The following is a 26815-nucleotide window of genomic DNA, read 5'->3' on the forward strand; positions in this document are numbered from 1 at the left end:
CTGTATGGTTAGTACATTCCTTGTGAGAAACAAACGGCTGAAAGCATTCAGCTCACTCAGACCACATCAGATGCTATATATACACATCTCTTCTTACACTGTCCTGGCCTGTTACTAAAACCTTCATACAGTAATAAGCCTTTTGACTGGGTCAGTGATTGAGCTCACCTGCCTCCTTCTGCTCTCCCAGCTTGTCAAGGATGTTAAAGGAAATGTCCAGGTATTCTCTCTGAATAGCACTCACAGCAATCTTCCTCTGCTTCCTCTGGCGAGGAACAATCTGAATCTTAAATTCTGACTCTTCAGTCTCCTCTTCTTGTTTCTGCTCCGTGTTTTGTTCAGTGTCAGACTCTGTGTTGGTATCAAGTTTATCACTTTCTGTTTGGTTTTCGGAATCTTCGGGGACTTTAATAAGGACTGTCTTCACATTTGGGCTTGGAATTGCTCCACTAGGTCTAATTTCCTCCACACTGAGCTCGGAGTTATCATCAAGGGACATTTCTGGAAGGGCAAATGACTTCTGCAGCAGGTCCCTTTTCTGTTTCAGTGTTAGTGGGTTCCCACAGGACATGTCCTGAAGTTCTTCTGACTTAACTAACTCTGAAGAGTCCTTCTGATCTTTGGAAGAAGTGGAAAGTATCTCCTCTATTCCTGATGAAGCATTGTTGCTTGTATCCTTAGAACTAAAGTCTTTGGAGCAATCTTCAATGCTGAACTGGACCAGTGGAGTTGTGCTGAGGCTGAGTGCAGAGACATTGATAGGAGTTGAGGGAGACGACACAGCAGTTTTGCCAGAGACCTCATCATTCAGCTGGTTTGTTGTTTCTTCTTCTTCATCACTCTCCACTATTCTAAGGGGAGGAAGTGGTTCAAAGACTAAAGAGTCACTGTCTGAAGTGGAGAGTGCTGAATGCTTTTCAGGACCCGATGTTGAGTCAGAGGACAAATCTATCAGATCTAAATCTTCCTTGGGATCAGTAGGTTTAACTGGAGAGTCCACTTTCACTTCATAGGTTTCCATGCAATTTAGCCTAACTTCTGGTATGACAGGTCTTCTTGTTTCCTGGAAACTCTCTGTACAAGGAAGATTTTCTTGTGTTTCTATATTTTCAGCTTTAGTAGAAGAATTCTGCCGACATCGTCCATAATCACTCTGCCTGTGTATGGCGTAAGCAGCAGGGACAGGTGGTTTTTCTAAGTCACACCGGTCTATGCAGGACTTCCTGCGATGTTCATCTAATGAAAACAACAGGGAGTCTGCATTCCCTATATCAAGAGATTTTTGTTTTAGAGAGCGCAGTTTTTTTTTCTGAATGCTTTCTTCTCTCACACAGCGTAGAATACTGTCTTGTAAGGCCCCCGTCTCTCTATATTCAGCCAGCTCTATTTCACCTGATTAAAACAGAAAGAGCTAATACTACCTCAGTTGGAGACTTCTGGCAGATATCTTCATCTTTATCTCACAATTCAACATGACTGGCATTTCAAATACAAACCCAGTATTAGTCAAAATTGTCTAGATTTTGTTTTAACCTCAGAGCCACATTAGGTAGATTTTTACAACAAACAACAACAAAAAAACCTACTATTTGGATAATAGGGTTTACCTAAATTCTGTCCAAATTCCACTCATCCTGGACAGATGTACCCTGAAGACAGAGAGTTTAACCGTATGCATTGACAATAAGATGGCACAGGCAAGTAATTTCTACAGACACTTGGGATGGCTGCGTTAGGCATGAGAGATGAAAGAAGAAATGAGCTACACAGAACGCTCTGAAGAGGTTTCAAAATAATTTTGGACAACAGCATTGTGGACATCATTTGACCATCAGCATATATTAGAGTACACCTACATATTATTTACTGCAGCAAAGTGGGCTTAAAATGGATGCCTCTAATTCAAGAAGCAAGGGTAGCAATAGCAGTGAGGACGTCACAGCACAAGCCTGAGATCAGACAGGTTTTCAGAGAATTTCTCCCCCAGTGATCCTAGACCCCAGCAGAGTCTAGCAACCATCACACCACATAGTCATACCTCCTCATCCGAGGGAGGAGTAAATTGAGCACAGTTATACTTGCTGGTACTACCACTGCATTGGTATTTTGCTGTGTGAACACATTCATTGAGAATATTTTAAAAGGTTATCACTGTTGTTATTTTGAATTACATATTTTCACATAAACCAGAATATTCCTGATCATTATTATCCCCATATTTCAAAATGCTCCACATATGAATCACCATGCAAAAAAAAAGCAGTGAGAAAAGTTGAGGTAGATGTCCGCTGTAGTCAGAATCTTTCCCCCCGCCATGCAAACACCCGAAAGAAAAAAAGGCAGGTGGGTGGTGGTGGAAATCTCAATTTTTTTAGAATATTCATTTCAGAAAGCTAAATTTGAAAACAAAATCCTTCCTATTTTTTGAAACCACCAAATGACCCTTTTTACCAATAGAAAACCATAATATTTGCAGCAGCAACAAAAATTTGCTTACCCTAGAGTCCCAGCTCATCAAATATCAATTTCTGGGAAAAAATAAATTTGAGCAAAAATTTTCAGCCCAATGGTGGAAGAAAATTGCAACAAATCCTCTTAAAAATTTTTACATTCAAAAGAGCTTAAAGGTTCAGAAAACAACTGCTGAATTTAGGTATTTTTATTTTGGAGTGCCTACTTTGAGATTCCTGTACAAGAATTCATTCAGGGAAATGAGGAGTACTTGCTCTCAAAAGTCAGACAGAGTACTTGTATTCAAATCAGGCAGTGCAACAAACTCTACAAAGAAAGGTGGTAGCTTGAGACTAAGAGTAGGAAATTGTATTTCTGCATGAGTTTATACCGACAAAACAATTCATACTTCTCTGAGCATTCATCTCAACTGGTTGATATTTCACCATTTTGCTGCCACCAATTCTTTTCAGTCTTGCAAAGAAAGTTTGAGATTCTTTATTGCAAGGTCCAGTTGGTGTATCATGAATATCAGATTCATCAAAAACACTGTCTTCCTCTGCTGGAGAAAGAAAAAACTTTATTACTCTTAAGAGAGTGCAATTCCTTGAATGAAAATCTGTCTATGTAACAAAACCTCAGCTAGTTTCAGTTAAACTTGAATTGGAAAACGAAGAATCATCTGAAGTTTGCAAGAAAATTTATATCCCAGGTATAACTTTGCCATTCTTGTTACATCTTGAATTAAGGTCAGAAAGGACAGAGATAAATGAAAAATGGGTTACAATGCAACAAAAGTATACCAAAGCTTTTACCATTCTAAGCTGACCTTTTCTACTGATAATAATACAGATTCTGTAGATGGAAGAAATACAATAGATCTGAACACTGACTTGAGTAAATAACTTCTATAGTGCTCAGTGAGAAATGCTAAATGGAAGAAGATCAAAATTAGTACAAGAACTGCAAGGTCAGGAAAAAAACAGCAAAATAGGAAAGTGAAAAAGGAAGAAATGGATAATCTTGGAAAGTTGGTAATAGTAATAGAATAAGACCTAAGAGTATGAATTATGAAATTATTGCTCTAAGTAGTAATAGTGAAACATTATGCTTCTAATTTGAGACCTGCTGGTTGAAAATGGCAGAGAGAAAGAAAGTTCCAAACCTATTTATCCATCAAAAAATATCCACATCGCCTGTATGAAATGGCTATAAAAAAAGAAATAAAAAATGAAAAAATCCATATCTATTGTGTCTAGTGATTCGTCTCCAAGGAAATAGGAAACACTACTGAGACGATAAAGAAAACAGAGCGCTCGAGAGAAGAAACAAAAAAGTTTGCCTTGTTTATTCTAGGAAACAAACATGAAGAGGAAATGCATTTGGTGTCTAGGAGTGAAGAGGCAAGTAAGCCAAAGAGTTAGAATGGCCAAAACCTGAAGACTTAAACTGGACATTAATATCTTTAGCTTTGAAATAGCTGGAAAGTTTCTGCTACATGTGAAGCTATGGAGCTGCCACCTAAAAGCATGAAGGATAAGATACCTAACTGATATGATGAATCCAGAAAAATCAATTGAAGTTGATAATAAGAATTTCCACAGGGACTGGGTTTAATAAGTTAGGAGATCACTTTTAACGTCATGTCCTATGTGTCTAACTTCTTCCCCTTGGCTACAAATGCTTCTTCTCACAAGATTCATCATCAGCTCTACAACACTCTGCACACTTGCCATGATCCCCTTAACAAAGTTTGGCAGAAAAATTAGGAAAAAGGTTCAATAGTGCGAAAATCCATCTTTAGCATAGGGATTCTTGCTGCCTGACAATGAAATCCTCGTCTGTTGATCATCTAAACACCACCTTGGATGATGACAGCAGCACACACACTACCTGACCAGAGACTAAACAAGCCTCCTTAGAAAAGGTGGGAAAGGCTTCAACTTTCTAAGTCCCTATGGAATTATATTGGCTGCTGCTTGCAGGTAGAAGAAAACTTTTCTGCATCCTCTTTTTTCTGCAGCACTTCAGCAAAGGAGGAGAATCAGCCCTACAATTAAGTCAGCATTTACAGAGTAAAATTTGCCCATTTGCGGTCCTTTCCCTCTAAGCAGCCCAAAGCCCTTCACGACAGCTTTGGAAAGCAAGTAAATATTATTCTCCTTACATTAAACATAGGCAAACAACAATGAAGTGAGACACAAGGCCACCCAAGGAATCAATGCTAGACATGGAATTGGAACACCGAGTTTTCTAAATCTAACTTGGCACTTAGGCACCTTGCTTTGTCTTAGAAATGTCTCAGAATCAATCCAGAAACTGAATGCATATTATAAATGTATTATTACTACCCTCAGCGTTATTAAGTCTTTATGAATTAAGTCACTAACTCAGCTCAAAATAAAGACAAATTCATAGTAAGTCCACAGTTATCTGAACCCTCTTAGCCCTCCTCCAGCAATACAAAATGTCCAACTGGGTGAGAATACGCAATACATCATTTACATCCATTTTAAGGTTGCTTTAATTGGCTAAAGCTAAGTAATAGGGTGTTCAGGTAAACAAAATTTTGTGTCCTTGTTCTGCTGGATATCTTTTTATGAGCAACAAGCAGCAAAAGAGGAAAAGGTACTGATGTGCATGAAGAGTCCTTCTTGTATTCTTTGGAAGAAGAGTTTGCTGCACACTAGGAAGACTGTTTGAGAGGGAGGATGTAAATAGCAATAAGCGGCTAAAAGGCAAAACAGCTGAAAGGCAGCTAAAGATTAACATCAAAAGAACCTGTTAAACTTTGATCATAAATACTTATCACATAATAAACTTCACAATTGTAAGGACCTACACTCAGTGACACCACATTATTTCAAGCCCCCAGCTTACACCAGTTCACACCATCACAGTACCTCTGCTACAGCTAGCAAGCACATACAGAGTTAACAATTGGATGCAGACTTTAAGGGTTGAATCATTCTCTTCTGCCTTTAGACATCCACATCATATACGTCTGCATGTAAGCTAGTCAACTTCAGCTCCTTTTACAGAGAAAACCAAACTATAGACTGAATTCATCATTTTCTCTTTTCAACATCAAGTATTTGCTACTATGCCATGTTATTATAAAGTATAATCAGAATGCTGTGTCAGACTGGTTTCACACTTTGTGTGTGGGCAAGATCAGTTATTATCATCATAGAAAAGGCCAAGGACTATCCAGGCACAGTGACTGAACTACTAAGTCTAAGGTACACTCCCTCCAAGAGATTGTTAGACTGCTGTGCTATGGTAGCCTACAGAGAAATTGTCAATTTCTTTTACTATAGATGGCTATAGCTGGTCAGATACAACACACCTTAGACTTAATTCTGAGTATTATGTTCTAAAATTCAGACCATATTTACCCATTTCTACAATATCTGCAAGACTTGATGAATTAAATCAATGACTATCATATAAATGAGAGTGTTAAAAGTACCTTTTTCCTTTTCACTGTATCGGCTTATGTTACTGTTGTCACTATACAAAGGACCAGCAGTTGCATGGGGCTTGCAGCTGTGATATTGAGCATTGAGGGTATTGACTGTGATGTGGATTAGGTGAAGTACAATCTTGCTGATTTCACAGTCTCTGTAGGGGTACTGTTCAGTGAAAGAGAAAAACTTCAGCTTAAAAACTAACTTTTCTCCTTGGATAAACATTTAGGCAGTAAAATAGAAAAATGACAAGAATATTGTCAGCTGGATGTCCTATGCCTTTCTTTGATCATACATTTCTAAATACACCATGAGAAGCAGAAGTGTTTTCATCTTTGTACACAGAATTATTTTAAAGTTTTAAAAATCCCTATTAGCAACATCTAATACATTGTTTTCTTGACTTCTATATGACAAAACCAGCTATTAATAATAATGCAAAAGGTCTCTCATCAGAACTATTCTCCAAATACTCTACTTCAATCAGCACATTAGCATTCATTTCTAGTATCTCCACTTCCTCGTATGCCCTATAGACCTGACAGAAATTTGTTAAGCATATGAAAAGTATTCACAGCTCCATTTTAGGGCATAAACACACTACATTTTAACAACACTTCCTAAAAAGCATCACTCAACTAAAGAATACAAGCTGTTAAGCTGACACACCACCCATTTAAAGTTACTAATATTTTTTAAAAACTAATTCGAAGTTACTCAAAATACTCTTCACTGGAACTTTATACAGCATTTTCGTATTTTCAAATCTATATTTTTCTTTCTCAGGTAACCATGTGAAAGACAATATAGACAGCAGAAGTAAGAGGTCAGTAGCACAGATGAAAGCCTAACTACCTCAGACACTGAAATTAAATGCAGTAAGCAAGCAAATCAAAGAAGAGTGTTCTTTACAATTCCTTTCACTTGCAGTACAGTTAGATGTTCCCTGTAATAAATTTCAAATTGAAGTGTAAATTTGAATGTGGACGGTGTCTTTTTAAGACCACTTACCTTATAGAGAATGACAAGCAAAGCCTTTAACCACATCTGCCGAATGTGAGGTTTGAGGGACCAGAGGGAGCAGCGAGGAGGCTGCTGAAAGTAATGCCGTAGCTGAGGACAAGTGCAATATTTCAACACCTGCACCACCAAGGGAAGAAGGTGTTTACCCAGGTTGATGTTATAGTCCATCACCTGAAAAGCATAGTAGCACAGGAGTTAGCTCACCAAAATCAAATCCACTGACATTGAAAAGCAAAATAACTAATACAGTTGAGGTATCAGTTAAGTGAAAAGAAACAGACATTTTTAAGGAAGTCTCACTATCAGTTAGAAACTTTCTGCCAGCTTGCCACATTCTCATTTTAGCTACATAGGTAAAATGAAACAAAAAGATGTGTTCTGAAAATGTTTCATCCTGTACAGTCTAAATTTTAGCATGCATACATTGGCAAGTCATAAAATATATCATGCTGGGATAGCCTTGTATTATAGCCCAAGCTGATCATGCTTCAACAGACAAAATCATATTAGGTATATCTTGTGTTTAACAGATAGGATGCAATTGTGCGTTTTGGGAGGAGGGTGTGTGTGTATTTTGGTTATTTGGGTTTGTATCAACACTGCATTGCCTGTTTTCATTATTTTCTCATCAGGCTTGTAACATTAGCTGTTGGGTTTTTTTAAGCCCCATGTTCTGGAATCTGGTAATGAGACAAGAATCCCACTCTTCACTATGGTGAAGGCAAGAAATTGTCTGCGATGTTATGCAGAAAATCAAAGCATGCAAATCCTAAAGGATCCAAGAATAAAGCTAATGAAAAAAATCTTGCTCCAAATAAAATGCTCATCAATTTTAAGTGATAGTGTTGCTGTAGACAGGTTACTGTTATCACTGCTAGTCATAAGCCTTGCTTCCATCATGACCTTTGAAGAGCATCATGCTATTTGGTGCCTATCCTTGAGGTTTGAATCCTGATTGTTAGGTGCAGTGTGGCCATATATTCCCACTACCCTGACACAACTGTGTTTTCAATTGAAACTGCATTGCTATTTTTCATTATCTTTCCATCAGTCTTGCAACATTAGCTATTTTTATTTAAAGCCATATGTCCTGAAATCACCAACTAAACTAGATCATAACAAGGATCCACAAAGACCTTGTCTCTGATGCTGACCTATACTGGTTGACACCCAGGAAGGTATAACAGCAAGCCAAGAAAACTCCAGCACAGCCCCCAAGATCTAACACATCCCTGCAGTTTCGGTGGACTTAGTGCACTTTACCAGGAGCCCTGTACATCTAAACAGACACAAACATCAGTTTCATCCACATGATCCATTTCCTTCAGGTCTGTATTTCTTTTTTTGGTTTTGTTTTTATTAGAACAAGGGGATGAGCCTAATTTACAAACAGAGAACTCATCTCTCAAGTTCCCTCCTGAACAAGCTGACTGGAAGTTTTTTCCCGTAAAATCCTCTAGTTCAATGTGCAGCTGTCTCAAATTTTTGTGCTGCGTGCATAGAGCTAAATAGATGAATCCCACGTCTATCCATGCAGGGTTAGCCTGTCGAACAGATGATATATAATCACCAAATATCGTCCTACCCTGTAACGCCTTGTCCCCTCAGGGTGTGATACAGTTATACAGCATGGTTAGGAAAACTCATCCATACAAGGAAGACAGAGCCCTTCCTTAACACAGCACATACTGTAATGCAGACATGTCTTAAGCTGAACAGACACATTTTTTAAGTTGTCACAGGAAGATCTAGAATAAATGATGTTGCAAAAGCTGAGCAGAGCTCAGCCTGGGATGCTGAGCAGTGCCCAGCACCGCTGACTTCCTCACTCCGACAGGCTTGTACAACATTGCCACCATGCGGGGCAATGCCGCAGTGACTGCTAACACCAAAACTTGGCCACTTCTGCTGCTAGGGAGTGAAAAAGGCATTTTATGCTTTCAAGAATTCCAACTATATAAAATTTTATGATGGAAAATACTAAGAGACATTTGATTTTTCTTTTTTCTTGAACTGACCATTCCAAGCAAGCTTGGAATCAAAATCAACGAACCAGCAAGTCAGCCCAATCCCAACCTTTGTGGAGCTGATTGGGGATAGCAAATATTTATGCCTAGGGGAGGGAGTGTAACTGAAATATCTCTTATAAAAGAAAACTCTGTACTGAGTTTTCACTCTGTAAATGCATCTTCGGATTGCAAACAGCATTTCTCTTGCAGCAAAGGTGATTCCTAACACAAAGCAGCCCTACAGCTATGAAAAAAATCCCCCCAAAATATAAATTAAAGTTTTGATGTCTGCTACATGGAGAAAAATCCTCGCGTACTGAAGTTCTCAAACTCCATTTGACGTCAGGGGAGCCAGGATTCGACTACGAAGCTTTTCAAACAGAAACAGTGAATTTGGCTATCAAGAGACATTTTAAAGGTGAAAGAGGAAAGGCAGGGACTGATATTTAGAGTTGCAGTAAGTAGTACTTCTGAAAATCAGGTCAATTATGATCACTGAAGTTTGCCAATCCAAACTTGGAAAACATGTAGAAAAACGTGGAAGATACTGCCCTGTGACTAAACTGCCACTTCCAGACTCTCAATAACAGGCCTGAATCTCCTTTTACATGCTTCAGCTTAAAACTGTACAGATGAAAGATGATTGACAACACATAGCAAACGGTGCTCCAAGACAATGGATCAGGATGCATTTGCAGCTACCCAGTTTGCATTAACACCTTCTATTTTGCCTGCTGAAATATGGATACCTGATTTCTCCATAACTGTGAAAGTTTATCCAAGTATCTACATTACAATTGACTTTGAAAAAATCACTGATTGCAGTGTATGAACCAGAAAATCCTGAGAAGAATTGCAGATACAGAAGAGGCCAGGATGGCTTTGAACAATGTTTGAAGGTTACAGTGGGCATTTTAAGAGCTGGGGCAGTGGGAGATCTGAAATCACAGCCCTCTCTCTCCCCTAAGGTAATCCTTTACGAGAGACTGTGATAAGGAAAAAGTGTGGAAGTAATGATGATGCTTCACTGCAAATAATAAGAATACTATGCAAATGTGAAATGTTTTTCAGCCTAGCATCACCGACTACTCTATCAGTAAGAATTAATTGAGCCTTAGAAGAGCCTTGTGAGGTAGGAAATGACAGTCATCCTTACAAGATGGAGAAAGAAGGCACAAGGCAAGGATGTGCTCAGTCATTTATCACAGCAATATAGGCAGAAGGTCATCACGGTGGCACTACTCCCTAGGAAAGGGAAAACAAAGTCCTGGTGCACTCTAAGGAAGAAGGAGAATGAGTCTCCTGCAAAGTGAAGAATGTGGAAGAGTTTACAGACCATTCACGCTGGAAAACAAGCAAGAGCACATGGGTCCCAGGTCTTCCTGAATGGGAAAGGAGGAAATGACATGTGAGGAAAACAAGGCATTCAAAGGCTATGGAAAGAGGGCAAAGAGGTTTGGAGCAGTCTCTGATTTTTCATACAGTGGTAGTATTTGCATGCCTACACACACACAAAACTCTTATCTCTATGCCAATGATGCAGCAATTTTAGAGTACTAGTAGGAAGTTATAAATTAGCATACTTCTATTTAACTATTTACTTTTTAACTGCAAAGTAAAAACCTACAAAAAGCACTTGATTAGGCTACATGGAGCCTTCTGAGAGTAAAGAAAAAGCAGCCATCCTTATTCCCAAATACTTTCACCAACTGAAGAGGCATTAAGGAGATTTAAGTAGGATTACTGCACTCAGCCATTATTTTGGTACAAAGAAGGCTGTGCTACCACCATTTCAACAACAGGCAATGAGAAATAGCTGCAAAAAGTAGTAAGTGCCTTCACCTACTTGTGCTATTCCAGCAATAAAGGCATTAAAGCAAGTCGAAACGCGCATTTTTTGTGGTGCAATCATGAAGCATCCTTCCTGCTGATCATAACCAAGCAGGACATACAGATGGCGCTTGACTGTGTTGAAAGCTTTAGCACTGCTGATGTCCGACTCAGCGCTGCTCTCATCCTTTGCCATGAACTTCATTAGCACAGTAATGAGCTGGTGGACAGTCTGGTGATCAATCCCAGCATCCTCTGGCAGCAGGTCTTTTATTGTGTTATCATTCTCTGGGGAGGGTTGTCCTATCGGCACAGGAAAGACATTGGTATCAGACACTAGATAAGACTGTAAACAGGGTACAGAATACACCAGAATTTTTTTCCAGAGTTCATTGCTCCATTTCTGCCCAAATGCACATGGTGAAGTCACAGGAGATAGGCATGCATTTCTGAGGGCATTGCTCCCCTGTTGCCTCAGGCTCAACAGCACAGTAACACCTACGGTGTACACTGAACTCCGTTTCTCAGCTTTCCCATGTTTAACAGAGCTGCTTATCTTCCCATCCCAGTGCATTTCTGCCAAATTGAGTGCTATTATTCCTTGGCATCTATGCAGTAAAGGAGAATCAAATCCCACTGCCACCAGATTCTTATCTGGCATAGTTTTCAGTCTTTCCTCAGCAAATGTTAGTGGACATTAGTCTTTGCCAGCAGAGGATGTACAAAACGGCAAAGGTAAGAGATGAAAAAAATTCTACCAAATAATGATTAAAAACAGAATGAAGACCAACCCTTTTAACAATGTGTCCATATTTCTCTCAAATAACTTCGGCCAAAATGTAGGCACTATAATTTATTAGGTTTTGGGACACAATGTATTACATCAAAACTTTGATGGCTTTTTCCCAGAGAAGAAGCCTAAGACTTGGTTTATAAACACTGAATGGAAATAATTAATCAGTAATACTTTGCATGGGAATATGATTGTGTGAAAGACGAGAGACTACTTACAAAGGACAAGGAAGCTTGGGTGCTGGCTATCACTATCCAAGCAAAACAGACATGCTGCAAATAACAGTTGCCAACTGGGCAAGTATTTTCATTTTCATACTTCAATTTTTTTTTTAAATACAGTATTTCCAGTTGCTTTTAAGACCATATATCATTAGTAGAATTCTGTAGTAATTGCCTTTGGAGCTACCCTCTCCCATTTCACCCTATGTGTAAGGCCTTTTTTTAGTGCTTAGCAGTTCCTATGATCTATGTTATACTAACACTAGGAACTGAATGAAAAAGCAAAACGTATTTCACACATCAGTATATCTGATTGTTTTTATTAAATAATTCTGAATAAATGCATAGCTAAAGCACAGTAAAGTGTATTATTCCAACATGCTCTGTTTTAAAACAGTAATTTAAATTAAATACTTCTGTATAAATAAAATGCATTATATGTGCATTATATGCAATAATAAGGAAAAATTATTTCCACTAAGATAATCAGAGAACAGAAAATATTATTTTGACAGATCAAAACGCGGCAATAGTTGGAAATTAAGTTTTTATTACACCATTAATTTTAGTTTGTTCATTAAACACTGTAACTGTTAACAATTAAAATTAATTGTTACTAAAAATGTATTCTGATGTATTTTGTGATCCGTGGTTAAAAATCTGTCTAACGGAATAATTGAGATAAAGCAAGCTGGTGTGAAGCAGAATTTTAAAACAATCTACTTGTTTTTATTTCAAGGATAAATCCTTTCAACTATTGGACACAGTCCTTACTTTTGCAAGAACAGTTTAAGTCAAAGTTTACAGGACAGACCCTACAAACAAGATTAGCCCAAAGTATAAACTTGAAATTGCTCCTGCATGTCTGTGTTAGGGTTACTAGCCAGCAACTAATATCCACTTAGTCTGTTAGAGTTACTTACGTGCCTTAGGATTTATGTAAATTCATAACTATATATTTATAGCAAATGCTAAAAAATATTTTAACATTCTAATTTACCCATATTCTTAATGTAATATGCTATTCTGACCAGGGACTCCTTTGCTGGTGCAACTGCATCTGTCTTAGGTTCTTCACCAGCAAAACTACACTGTCTGTAATTTTTTTAAAAAATTTTTAAATATTTTACATTTTATTGCTGGGTGAGCAAAGGGGTATGTTTGATTGGCTGTTTTGCTGAGCATGGGAGAAGGTTGCTATTTCTATGATAGGTGAAAAAGAAAACTAGGAGGGGAATTTTCAGAATCACTTCTATTAAGAATAACTTTCCTTTACTGGTCTCACTTTGGTAAAAAGAAACCATGAACTTCATATCATATTTTTTATTCCATACACTTTTCACTGTGAATTTTTTATTTACAGAAACCTTCCTTCAAAATGAAAATTCTCTATGCAAACTGTTGCTGGACCAAGATTTGCAGATGCAAAAAGAAACCAATAAATTCTGAAATAATTAGAATCAGAAATACAGCAAGTACCATTTTCAGAAGCACCTTAAAAATGTATACAGAAAATAACTTTAGCTTTGTGGACATCAACTGAGAAATAATCTTTCCACATATTACAGCCGGGTTAAAATTTTCCATGAAATTGTATCAAAAAGATGCCATTTTCATAAAGATTATATTGGATTGTTTTCTTCAGCTCTACTTATTTTCATCTCTATTACATGTTGTGAGATTTTCACTAAAACAAAGAAGGAGATAAGATTAAATGAGACTACATGATTGTGGGGCTCTAAATAAATCCTGGTTCTCCAAACAGAACTCAATGAGTTCTGACAGAAGGGTGACATCTTCACAAATTGTCAGTAAATACAAAATAAGGGACTTAAGATGTCTGTAAGCATGCAGAGGAGACAAGTGTAATTTACAGTACTGACAATCAAAGGCATTCTGTCTGCTGTCTCTAAAACCTGAAGGCCAAAGGTCAGGCTGAACATAGGTGACCCATGGGGCCAGCCTAGTAAAGATTTACTTGTTCCTGCAAGCAATGAAACACAGGAGGATGAGGCACTGCCGGCATAGCTGAGTGCCTCTGAATAACCTCCTCCCAGCCCCAAAGTACTATTTACAACTGGGGGCAGTTTTCAGTACAACTCAAGAGCAAAACTTCAATTTGCACCTTTTGGAACCATGATGAGACGTGATTTCACTGTGCCTTTTAGACAACTTCCATCTTGCATAAGTTTATCTCATGAGTCGACAAGAAAGCCAGTGCTAGTGCCTTCCTTTTCCTGTTCCATCAAAACACCCCGCCTTGTCAAACCCACCTGGTGTTTGCTCTGGTGTTCCTCCAAGTGCTGGAGCAGACTGCTCGTGTCTGGTCAAGCTCACAGCTTAAAAAACAACAACAAAAAAGCAACTCTGTTTAAAAAGGCAGTACTGACATCTTATACTTCAGCATATATTCAGTGCTAGCATATTTATGTTCATTTACTCATGCACTGTCGTCACGCAGTGAGTGTAACCATTTGAAACATGTCACTTCTGTGCCCTACAGATTTTGTGTACCATGTTCTATAACTCTATTGTTCTCCATCGTTCAGTTTTGCCGATACAAGAGTCAACACACAGGAGCCCCTGTGCAGGATCAAAAATTGGTCAAGAAGGATTACCTGAGTCCCAAAATATGGTGGTGGTTGTTTTGGAGAAAAGAAATTACCTTTTAACTTAATAGTTCACCAGCACCCAAGTTTGAACTTTTTATCAGTTCCTATTATATGGGTAGGAGCAATGTGAGAGGTCCAATTTGAACATAAAGACTAATCTGGGTTTGTAAAATTCTCTAATTGAGAATGGGTAAGCTTTATTTCTGCTCGGAAAGATATCTGTACAGCGCTGCATACAGGCCTATGGTTTTCCAGCACCTAGGTCCTCCTATAGAAGCTGGCAGGAATGATGGACATTGTTTTCTTAACAAAGGAATTCTGAAGATATCCAAAAGCTCATCTGAGACATTAACAGTTGTTTTTAAGATGTCTAAGATATGCTGCATACACTGATTAAAAATTACAGTTAATAAATAAATAACATAGGAATTTTTCTGTAAAGACTGTATCTATTTTAGACAAAACTACTGTGTATTAGCCACAAATAAAAATAAAGATCTATCCACAAACTAGTCTTGGAGCATTTTGTTCTGGCATTTTAAACAAACACAGCATAGACATAATGTTTGTCTATGTTCTTTGTCAAACTCACTAACTTGTCATTATTTGAACAATGCCCAAATCAGTCAGAAACCTAAATTTTCTATCCCAATTGGGTAAGTGTTGACAATTCTGATGTGTACCCAACAACAGGATACGATCCTAAGGGAGAAGATACAGGTGTGTCACAAAAATATAAATAGATACTCAACGAATTTTGGTGGTTAAGGTTTCTGGAAGGGAGAGCGCTCTCTTTGACTCCACTGGTCCCTTCACACTGTCCCTCAGGGAACGCACACTCTTCTGACGATTACGTGCGAAACGAGCCCTCTTGATCTTCCACATTGCTGCATCACTGAGGTTGGCGACATTTGTCCGGACAGCAGTGATAGCTTTGCAAATGCAATTGACCAAGTTAGGATTCATTCCACAGCATGGTGAGGCCCTAATGCTGCCAAGTGCCAAATGCAACTGGGCCCCAGGTCCCACTCAAGTCAAGGAAGCTTCATATGGGCTCGAGGGGTCCATCTGCAAGGTACTCATTTGCATGCTCTTGTTCTGAAATCCACAAAACCCCAAATGGCATAACTGTGTTAAAAAAATTATGCTGTTACTTCTTTCTTTAGAGATTGGATAAAAACAGGTTCTTGAAACCAAAACCTGAATTTCAGGCTAAGGGGATACAAGCTGTCCTCTGTTTAAAGTGGCAGAAATCTCACGAGTATGGATCACATTTAGTGCACTCATACCCAAATGTGGCCTCTAGTTTTGCCTCATTGACCTCCTGTCCTGCCTACACCTATCATCCTGGATTTGAACAGCGCCTCCAAAAATCTGTGAGTGTGATTATGTGTTTACAGTGGTGTTACCAGCAGTATCACTACATGTCTTAAAGGGGTCACCAATAGTTTTCTATACTCATGTCTATAGTGCATTCAAACCCTTTGAGTTTATCTGAGCAACTAAAGCCAGTAAGCCCATCCTTTGCACCACTTTTATCTTTGAAAAGGCAAAAAGAAAGGCTAAAAAGAAACCTGAAAAATATATTTTGCATATTTTAAATTTTAAATCACTCCCAAATATTCATATTTAAATATATGACCCTACATTTGCAGCCAGAGGTGCTGGAAACTAGTGCCGAGATTCCCTCCTCAGGCCACAGAAGCAGTTCCCAGCGTTGGGTCAAGCTACTCACATATGGAGAAGAAAATATGTTTGCAGTTCCACTCATCTCCTGTATGGATACAGCAGCAACACCTGGGCTTTTTTAGGCTCTGGACTCCATGCAAGTGTAGAAGGAGGCATTAGGCTGCTGAGGGAGAACACGCTGTCCTAACAGCTGTCTCCAACTCCTCCAAGCAAATCACATGGAAATAGATCTGCTTCATGGGCCACCACTTGGCTAAGCAAGTTTTCAATTACTCAGCATGTTAAACAATCATGCACAAACTATTTTTTAGCCTTCCCCAGTGAATGGAAGGAGACATGGTATCTCATCAAGAAACCAAGTATGAACAGGACAAACATTTACAAACACTTGCCACTGCAGGAATAGTTAACTGAGAACCAGCTCTAAGAGTCAGTCCATGTACCTCTTGTGCTGTGCGCCATATATTTGTTTGTTTTTCAAGGGTTATACAGCTCCTAGGGCTGTCTTTGTATAGACCACTACAGAACAGGGTCAGGCATGACCTAGGCCTTTGAGAATAGCAATGCTGATAGCATAAGAACATCTACAAAAGAACAAGTGGGTTAATGCAGGCTGCAACTAATCATAGAACCAGACAGCATTTCAACCAAGGCTGGCAATCACATCCTAGTGAGAGTAAAACATGACGCCCAAAGGTGCAACAGAATATAGCCTAATCCGTATCCAGGCAGTCAAAAAATGCTCTCTTTGAATTCTGCTCTTTTGGCCTAAAAGATTACTTAACTTCAGATAATTTATACAGCTGAGACCTACATCTCTCTCAGACCCTTGCAGGCAGCTGAAATTCCAGAAGCTGATAAAAGGTGATGATATTGATTTGGACTCTGCTTACTTGTTGGGAAAGGGAATTCTTTGTTGCAGTCCAGATGAAGCTGTGCTTCCAGAGACAGGGTCTCAAAGCGATTCACAAAGAACTCCCAGCTCAAAGCTGGAATATCCGCTTTTAGAAAATGAAGTAGCAAAAGCTTACTAAGAATTGTGGGCCTGTCCTTGACAACTGTGTCAAACTGGAAATCAAGGCAGAGGCAGAGACCCTATAGAAGGAAAAAAAAAACAAACCAACACAGAACTGAGATGTGAAAACCTTAAGCATTTTTTAAAGCAAAGGGAGGTCAAATCTCGTAACTTCTGCTGTTAATTAGTACAGGATAAAGGTTTAGCTCCTTTTTCCTACCACATCCTTTAAGTCAGAACTAATGCTACTGATATCAATGGAAAAGTAAGGTACGTAAGGAGATAAATGAACATCATATTTAGAATGTAGAATTTGCTAAGATTTTGAGGAATACAAAGGTATAAGCAAAGTACCATCCTACTGCACATTTGGTACACGATATCAAAGTATTCTCTTCACACACCCCTCCCTGAGAAAAAGCTTATATTTAGGCAACTGAATCAAGCCCTTAATTACAAAAAGAATGAATCACCAAGCCCAAACAGAGGAAGAAAGATTATACAGTGAAGTGTATCAGAAGCACTTTGCCTCAAAATGCTTCTGTATTTTATTTGCACTAGAATTTTGGGTGTAGCGTCAAGACTTACGTTTGCGAAAAAAACCCACACATTAAATATGAAAGTGCAGTATACTGGTAACAGTCACAGTGAACTCAGTGAATTCAAGTTCTCTGGAAGCTATTTTGAAAAGACACTATAGGGAATAAAACTAGCAAGTATCAACAGCTTTTTATAGGCAGTAACACTGAACTTTTTAAAATACATATTCATTCTATTCTCCAGAGAACTAAACTGAATTGTGCACTAAGAATTTATTTTTTTTTAATATTGCTTCTTTACATAGGCTCTGATCCACTTTCATACCTGCTTAGTTTTAATCATGAGAATTCTGATTGGCAGGGTCTCTCGCATGCTGAAAATTACATGCCTAAGTATATCTTGAAAAGATCAAGACCATGTTTGGTTCTGCTTGAACATATTTTCTCACTGTCAGCTCACCAGCATGTCATAAGACTTACAATTTTTTTTTTTAATTGAAAAATGTCAATAAATTTTAAAATAATAAAAATCATTTACAGCTTTCTACCATAGCAGTTCAAACACAACAGTAATCCTTTGCAGTCATCAAAGTTTTTACGGTTGGACTCGATGATCTTCTTAAAGATCTTTTCCAACCTAAATGATTCTATGATTCTAAGTCGGGGCTAGGGCAGTATCATTTCCCTTGGCTATTTTGTGCATATGTCAATTACCAAGACCCATAAGGGTCTTGCCAGAAAAGGTATTAGCAGTGACCATGATGCTGTAAGCCTGAACTGCTTTGAACTTCAGGTGAAAACCCAGATTCTTGTTTGAATATACTTTTTCCCATATAATGAACCTACCTGTAAAGCTGGTCTCTTTATGGTGTCAAGTAATAGCCCCGCTCTTGTAGCTACTGCTGGGTTGACATCTTCCACAGCAGTCAGGAAACAGCAGAATGCATGAGCCAAAGAGTACTTCAGTAGGTGGTTTTTTGTCACAGAGTGAATATCCAAAAATCTGCACAACACAGCCACCTTCTCCACTGTAGCAGCCATGCCCCCAGACAAAGAAAATATGTATATTAATTTAGGCAATGGCTTCTTTATGTCCTGATTAATATACCTCTCCTAGAAATATGCACATCTGAGAAAGTAACAACAAAAAATAGCTGGCAAGTGTTGTAATTTTGATTTCATTTTGATTATCCAAAATGTCTCATGTTCTCCTCTATTTTACCATTGTTGTCCCATGGTTTTGCACCAGACTATCTCCAAAACTCCCCAAAGGAGCAAAAAGATAATACTCTATTACAGGTCTCCTCAGTTACAGCAGAGAAGGCTCTACCTCTTCAGTGAAGCAACAAAGAGCAAACAGTGTATATTTCTCAGGCCTACCTGCTTCAAATCTCATCTTCCAATCTTTGCTGTTGAAATTGCTGTTTATGATTGTCCAGAAAATGTCAGCTCCATGGGGAAGAGAAAGTGCATGAAGAAGAAGTGGGACTGCCAAGGAAGAAAGCTGAGAGAACTCAGACTTCACAACTCCCCATAAGCTGGAAAGACCAAAAAGAGCAAGCCTGCTTATAAAAACACTCCCTTGACATCCTTTCTTCTAAATCTCTACACTGTATTGTTGGTGGGAATGCACTTTTCATGAAAATCTCTATGAGCCATCCTGAGCATTTACGTGAATACTACAGAGTTGCTGGTAGGAGAAGAGAGCTACTTGCAAATCTTCAAATACAGCAGTTTTTCTTGAAAATCCAGGTTCAAATATTCCTTACATTGAAACACTTCAGATTTGACAAGAGTTTGGCTAATTCAAGACACAACTGCCATGGATCATAGTCTATGCTATGAATTAGCAGTTTCAGCGCGACCAGCTTCAGCACATAAGCCACATGAACTGTCTTGGCATTACAAATCACATGCATCCACAAATGACTAAGACATTGGGTGTTCAAAATTTGCTTGTATTTAGATTCGGGACAGATTCTCTAGTCTGCTAAAAGCCTACAGTCTCAGGAGATGCTCAATGAAATTGACAGAGAGCAGCTGTAAGCACTGATGAACACACTCTATTTCAGAACATCATATGCTGATGTTTATTCAGTGAGTTTTCTGCAAAAGTCTGTTACTCTGAAGAGAATCTTAAAATGCACAGACTTCAATCCAATTCACTCTGATTCTAAATGAAAAACCTTCCTTTACTTCTTAAAAATAAGGTGCAATACTATTGTTCTCTCAGCTTTAATGCTAAAGCCCTATAAACTGTGTGCCTGCCTCTACCTCATCCTTTATTTTATTTTGTAGAGTCAGGGAAGATACCTTAGTCTCAGACAATGCTATTATTCAATATGAGCAGCTCTGACTCACTGCAAAACAAGTAGTGCATGACAGAGTAGCCCTGACAGACAATGCAAGGTACCTTACTTTCATTTGCAACTACTTAATTAGCCTGTGCAACATGCCTTCATACAGTTACTTAACCTTTCCGGACTTCCCTACCACCCTTTGTTAATTTTCCACACTAAACCTGCAAATTCTTTGATGCCAACAACGAATGTATAGTTGGAGAACCAACTAAGTGTGAAGACAAAATGTGCGATAAAAACATACCTTGCAATCAGCATGTGATCTTGAATATAGGCAAGAAATTGTGGATGGTCCTTTCTTGCTATATACAAGCATTCCCCATGAAGACAAAGGATCTTCAGACAGTTCAGCATGTTAAAAAGAATGTCTGGTTCTTCAAATCTTGACATTTCCTGTGTAAGCAGATGTACTACTCTCAACACAATGACACCACTTAATCAAAAATTCAAACTAAACAAACAAGTAATCAATGTTACCTGCAATATAGTGTATATGAGCTTCAAGGTAACTGGAAGTTGCTGATAACAAAATTTTCTTTCTGTGTCATTCTTTATTGCTGTTAAAAATGTAAGTTACATAAAATGTTGTTAAAGTTCTCTCATCTGTGGATTCAGAATGAAACTAAAGAATGTCAAAGTCATGAGAGATAAATTAATTCTAGCCACAGTAACCCTGCAGTCAGTAAAGTTACAACGGCATGGTAACTGGTATGCAATGTTTTTGCTACTTTATATGTTCAAAAAGCCAAGATTTCTTCTAACACTTTTTTGAGACACAATCACACTTGCTATCAACATAAACACATCTTTCCTATTTAATTAATTTGTTAAAGAATTAAATGCATGAGAAAAAAGTGACTGTGCATTGTTGGACTTGAAAGACTGCTTCAGAACCTTGTATTCTATATGAGTAGAAGCATTTCATTTAAAGCCTTAATGAAATTCTCAACTTTCTCACCCTCCACCTACCAGCATTGTCTGTGGTCTCCGTGTGATTTCCTGGGTTTTCTCCATGTTTTGGTGCCGATTTGTCTTCCTCTTCTCCTTCAGTTCCTATAATAAACTCAGGTCTAGTATACAGAAGACTATCCTCGAGGTTATCTGTGGGCTCCTTTAAGAATATAATAAGTTAAATTTGTTTCTTGATGTTATCTAAACACATGAGGCCGTATCCTGCCGTTTAAGTTACATTTGGTGTGATAAGCTGAGCTCAAATGAGGCAGAAACTGCCTTAGTTCCATGTACACTTGTGCATTCAAATCAGCTGTGCATCTAAAATTCTGCATCAGCACATACCAACAAGACTATGTTTCAAACATGGATTTAAGTGATACTACTTAACAAAAATTGTATATCCATATTGGAGCTGAGGTGGATCCAATCACAGGGCTGTAGTATCACCAAACTTGTCATCCATGCCTCAGAGGAGTAGCAGACAGGAACAGGGTATGTTTCCTCCACTACTGTAGAGTTACAGGCTTAGAGGTAGGAGCTACCTCAATCACTTTTACATTGAAAAAAGGACCAGGCTGGAGTTTCTCCTGCCTGTGGCCAGGAGCTCAGGATTACAGTTGCCATTGTGACATTTATGTTATAAATTGCAAGGTGGATCCTAGAAATTGTACCAAGCCCCAGCACTCAAAAGACTTCACCACTTGCTATTTTATGGTTGAGGTGAGAATTTAAACTGAAATGGCATGAGATGACTTTTCTAGCACAAGTTACTGAAAAACCACATGCACAATACCTACTATTAGCATACACATCCAAATGGAATTCTTAAACTTTTACACATCAAAAGGCATCACTATGCCCACCATTGAAAAAAAATCACTAATAAACATCCTGTCACTACCATGCCAGAGCAAATGAGCACTCAGAATAAGGGGAATGATGCTGTCTTCTGAACTATGAGATGGAACAGTTATGTATAATAGACATACAGCTTAAAATAAATTAATCACACCACAGGTAATGCTTCGATTCTTCTGCAAAGCTACAAAGGACTTTAATGATGACTAGTGATTGGAGAGTACATATCTGTGTCTGATAAAGTTGGATACTCAATCTGAAGTATATTTGGTTTTTCAACAGCGCTCAACATTTTCAACAATCAAGCACCAAATAAAACTTGCTCACTTGACAACTGATTCACTCAAAATCATTAATCATTTCAAAATATCCACTCTTAGCTTTTAAAAGATGAAAAGCACTAAGTATTAACATTTCACATTTTATTTAAGACAGAGTATCATAGGAGTGCCCTTCCAAAGTGAAACAGCACTTTAATGTTGATGGGCGAAGAGTTCATACTGGATGAATATTGCCATCTTCCTTGGGTTCTCTGAATCAATTAAAACTTAAGAAATTTTACAGTTCAATGGCATTTTGCTTTAACCTCCCAAATCCTCCATGCCAAAGGTCAGCGCAGATTTGCTCCCTTGCGCACAATGTACTGAGAACAATGAAGAGGAGTTTCAGTACACCAATAATATAGGCTCTTTCCTGCTCTACTTACCACAAGTCTAATTTCTTCTTTTGGAGCAAGCTGTTCCAGCAGCTCAAAACCCAGCTGGTAACACAGAATGCTGGACTGACACAGACCACATTCAACTGCTTTTTCATCTTTCTGACAGGTGTGAGAACCACCCCAGGGTGCCTGGAACACATTGTTTATGATGGATATTATATCTTTTGAAATACTGTTCTCTAAGCCCAATGTGACACCATCATCCTGGAGTTCCATCTGAAAGAGAGTGAAAAGAGTAAGGACTTATTATTTATTTAAAAGCCAGAGCACTAACTATTCTGCTTTTTCCTACATTTCTGCTAGTGTTATATTACAGTACTGGGAAGAGTTTGAGATAAACTGGAACTCACAATTTTAAACTGCCACTGGTGTTGAGGCCCAAGCTCGAACAGCTAGAGTAAACAGACAATTTCAAGCACAGGATCCATGGATTTTACCTGGAGACAGTTATCCAAAACACTTGGCCCTGGCTTCACAATGTACAAATTTAGCTATCCAAAAATTATGCATCTAATCTAAGCCTATCAACAAGCCTCTGCTTCTAGTCTGTAGAAATAAACATATCTCCAAGCAGAAGTTCATATGAGCTATCTAACATGAATGTGGAGGTATCTAACTTCTCTTCATTGAACATGCACTTGTAACTCCTATATGGGTAAAGGCAGATGACAGCTGTAGAGGGATTTAAATGTTTTATACTTCACGCCAGTCCCTTAGCAGAAAGGGACTCAATACAGGATTAAGGGAGAGCCAAAAGTGACTAGAGAACTTCAGTGTCCCCTCAATGTGGGTGCTTTTGTGCTGCGAGTACCTGCTTCAAGATGAGATCAAACATCAGAATGAAGCAATTAAGATTCATTTCATCATCTTCACAGTCAAAATCAATTGTCTTTCCACTGGGGTGTCCAAAGTTCTTGAAAGGGCTGTGAAAAGGACTACGTATTGGACTCCGAAATGGGCTCTGGAAGGGGCTTGGGAAAGGACTCAGCATGTTATGCTGAACTCTGCGCCCAGGGTCAGAAGCAACGCTTACCTGAAGACATAAAGAATCAGCATGTCCAAATGACTGTTATGCATGTAAGCAAACTCATTCTATACGAAACTGCAGAAAATGGCAAGAACTTCAACAGCCTTACAATTCCCTTCTGTAGCTTTTTTGCAAAATCTACACGTGTCCCTTAATGCCATTAAATGATAAAATACGATAGAATTACAGGAATCATATTCTGCACAGATGTATACATTCTCTTAAGCTAAGTGGCTGACATCCATTATCTTATTCCTACTAAAGAGGAATTTTAACATCATAAACCAAGCAGAAAATTGGTGCAGGCAGTAAAGCAGCCATCAGGTTACAATTATCTGCTCCATGATCCAGGGACACCGACTTCAATAGTAGGAGGCTATCTCAAGAGATCAATGTAACTAAGGCTATACCAAGGATACAGGTAGCTGGAAATGAACTAGACGCAACAGGAACAGGTTGTGCATGTCTGCATTGATTTATGTTCACACCACAGTAGGCCACCTGAACCACCCTGAGAACCTCTAAGTGTTGAAGGCAGGTACACAGTTAGATGACACATGAGGTCTACTTCCAGGCCAGCTGTGGTCTGAAAGACCAGACAGTAAGTTTCTCCATTTTTTCTCTTTAGTTTAGAAATGGTCATGGGCTAGGTGTGGGAGTGCTCTCTGCAGAGCTACATCAGAAGAAAGGCAGCCCACATGTAAGGAATCAACAACTGCCTAGATGCTGTAGTTCCTTAAACCTAAAGATCTGACCTTTCAAGCACTCTTGTTGCTGCTGTCTTTGAAGCACTTTGTCCAAGACTGGGAAGTTAGTCACATCAGTCCAAGTATGTGTAGTGCCTACAGATTTGTACATATTTTCTTCCAGACCATAAGCCTTTGACAGGCAACTTTAGATCAATTTTTGCATCTCTTGGATGGGGAAAAAAATGCAGGGAAACAGAAATAAATTCTGCTCTGTCACCCTTCCAAAACGTACCTAGGCCCACCAGATTTGTACTAGAATACAGAAGCTCACTCTGGGTGACCAATTGTCCATAACAACTTGTTGTTGACGGTTATTAATAGAAGGTGCAGAGAATGAAAATTGTCGGAAAAGATACCAAAAACACTCCAAACGTATCCCAAACAAACCAGTTCACTAAGGAAAAACTGTCCAGTTTTTCTGCAGTTCCTGTCTGCATTATCTTTACACTGCCCGTGTCATAGAGTGGTATTAATTTAAGAAGTCATGCCAATTTTCTTCCATTTTCAAAATTTATAGTGCTTCCGATCAAATGCTGCCATATTGAAAGATGACATCTTAATTCTTCACATGCATTCTATTAAGAAAACTGTTCTAAGCAAAAAAATAAGCAGGATAAATAAGTTACCCTCCGAGCTGCAAGATTTCCCGCCAGTTCACTGACTCTTGATTTTCTTTGATTTGCTAACTCTTTTACAGAATTAACTCCATCAGAAAACATGCTAATTAGTAACTGAAGAGGAACAACAATGTCTAGTTCAGATAACACCTGAGGAAAGACAATAAATAAAAAAGCATGAGTGTCAAGTTTGATCAAAAATGCCAGCTACTTTATAAGAACCTTTATCGTATGATCCTCAGTTCAGCAAGTTCCACACATTTAATTTTGGGATTCAATGAGGTCAGCTGCAAGCTTAGATTTCTGTTAGAATCAGGGCAAAAGAGAACTGGCAAAAAAAGGGTATTTTCAAAATATTTGTTGGCATCCGCTCGGTGCACCTTGAGATCAGTTTTATGCACAAACACACAGGGATGTGAGGATGTTCCACAAAAATATTTCTGTAAGCCAGAAGTATTACCAATACTTGGATGAATAACTATTTACTGTATTTATTATTACTTAAAACTGAATTCCTGTATTTATTCTAAGGATCTAGTCAGAATGGTAGCCTACAGGTGTCAACATAGTGACAGGATGGTTATCTGCAAATCACTGAGAGAATATTCATCACCTATTGTCATCAACACTCAGACAAATATGAGCTCGTTTGTAGTTGTCATTAACTGCTATTATGTCAAGAAAAATAAAAAAAATCATACTTTACTTGAAAACTCTGCATACCTGAAAATTGCTACAGTCATCAGGTAAACCGGTCTCTGCAGAAGCTAGACCAAAATAACCCTCAGCAGAAAAGAAGCGATAATGAAGAATACAGGTATTATTCTGAGGTGCTGTGGAAGATTTTATACCCTTTTGAATTCACTGCCCCCAGCTGACATGATTGTCCCTGTAGCTTTTGAACATGAACATTGGGTGAATGCCAGCTTTGTGGGCAAATACAGCACAAATGAGCCAGAGCAGCAGAAAACTTCATGAGTACAGAGCTAGTCTAATCCAGTTCTTCATATGCAGGAATAACTACAGCTGCTTCTGGAGTCTGGAATTAATTTTGGAATCCACAGACCAAATTCTGTGGAGACTAAAAACCACTGCTGGCAAAAAGTCAGCTGAATGGCCCTAAAGACTCAACTGACATTCAAAGGTAAAAGGAATTTCCAGGCTTCCATTATATTGCCCGTGATGGGTTAGCAACATAAAGCTTCCCAGGATCTGTCTACCAACCACCATTACACTGGGGCTAAGCAAAGGGCAGAAAGGTTCCATGATCCTTGGAAAAGTGGCTTCTTTTCCCACCACCCCCCCTCTTTTTTTTTCTTTTCCAAAATCATAGGCTTCAGCATGACTTGTCAAGAGAGGACACTTACATGCAGCCAAAGCAATGCTTGCTCTTGCACAGAGGATGGATACCCTGTGAATCGGCAGCTAATGAAGCCAAACATCTCCTCCATGGAGAAAGGGAGAGGGCAAAGTTCAGTGTCAAACATTTTGCTGAAAAGTAGAACAAAAATATAGCATCAATGAGTTACCATGGCATATGCTGTGTGAGATAAAACAGAAAACTGGTAGAAAGGCAATCTCACTACCAGCACTGATGATGCTTCTGTAACCTTACTTGCACCCTCACCCTCCACAGGAGTTGAGCTAGGTTGCTGATACCACCTGTCCTGACTGCACAAGGTCATCTTTGAATGTGATGATGCACCTTAAGAATTTACATCACATCTCATATTGTGCCCAGTTTCATTTGATAGCAATAACTTTTTCAACATCCAGTGTAAAAATTGGAAAATTTCTCATTTCACCACTCTTCCGCTATTCCATGTTTACACTATAAAAGTTTACATCAATACCTACAAATAAAAACTTACAGTCAGTTT

General features: G+C 38.6%; 1 protein-coding gene across 9 annotated transcripts in view; it reads right to left on the minus strand.

The window, feature by feature from the left end:
* The window catches only part of UNC79 (unc-79 homolog, NALCN channel complex subunit), a 115208-nt gene that overhangs the window by 54087 nt on the left and 34306 nt on the right, over positions 1–26815 (minus strand). For 6 of the 9 annotated variants that reach the window (XM_030000924.2, XM_030000975.2, XM_030000898.2 and 3 more), the window contains 17 exons: positions 26303–26426; positions 24945–25085; positions 23354–23575; positions 22531–22758; positions 20982–21123; positions 20490–20569; positions 20257–20405; positions 19033–19190; positions 18499–18680; positions 16992–17193; positions 15162–15341; positions 14071–14136; positions 10800–11086; positions 6933–7115; positions 5924–6086; positions 2861–3013; positions 169–1392 (listed from right to left, as the gene is read on the minus strand). In XM_030000924.2, coding sequence (XP_029856784.1) covers positions 169–1392; positions 2861–3013; positions 5924–6086; positions 6933–7115; positions 10800–11086; positions 14071–14136; positions 15162–15341; positions 16992–17193; positions 18499–18680; positions 19033–19190; positions 20257–20405; positions 20490–20569; positions 20982–21123; positions 22531–22758; positions 23354–23575; positions 24945–25085; positions 26303–26426 — 3884 coding nt within the window. The remainder of the gene's footprint in view (positions 1–168; positions 1393–2860; positions 3014–5923; positions 6087–6932; positions 7116–10799; positions 11087–14070; positions 14137–15161; positions 15342–16991; positions 17194–18498; positions 18681–19032; positions 19191–20256; positions 20406–20489; positions 20570–20981; positions 21124–22530; positions 22759–23353; positions 23576–24944; positions 25086–26302; positions 26427–26815) is intronic. The other 3 variants (XM_030000964.2, XM_030000907.2, XM_030000917.2) reach the window with 3 other exon arrangements.

The sequence above is a fragment of the Aquila chrysaetos genome, chromosome 2 (assembly GCF_900496995.4).
Source record: "Aquila chrysaetos chrysaetos chromosome 2, bAquChr1.4, whole genome shotgun sequence".
Classification (NCBI taxonomy): domain Eukaryota; kingdom Metazoa; phylum Chordata; class Aves; order Accipitriformes; family Accipitridae; genus Aquila; species Aquila chrysaetos.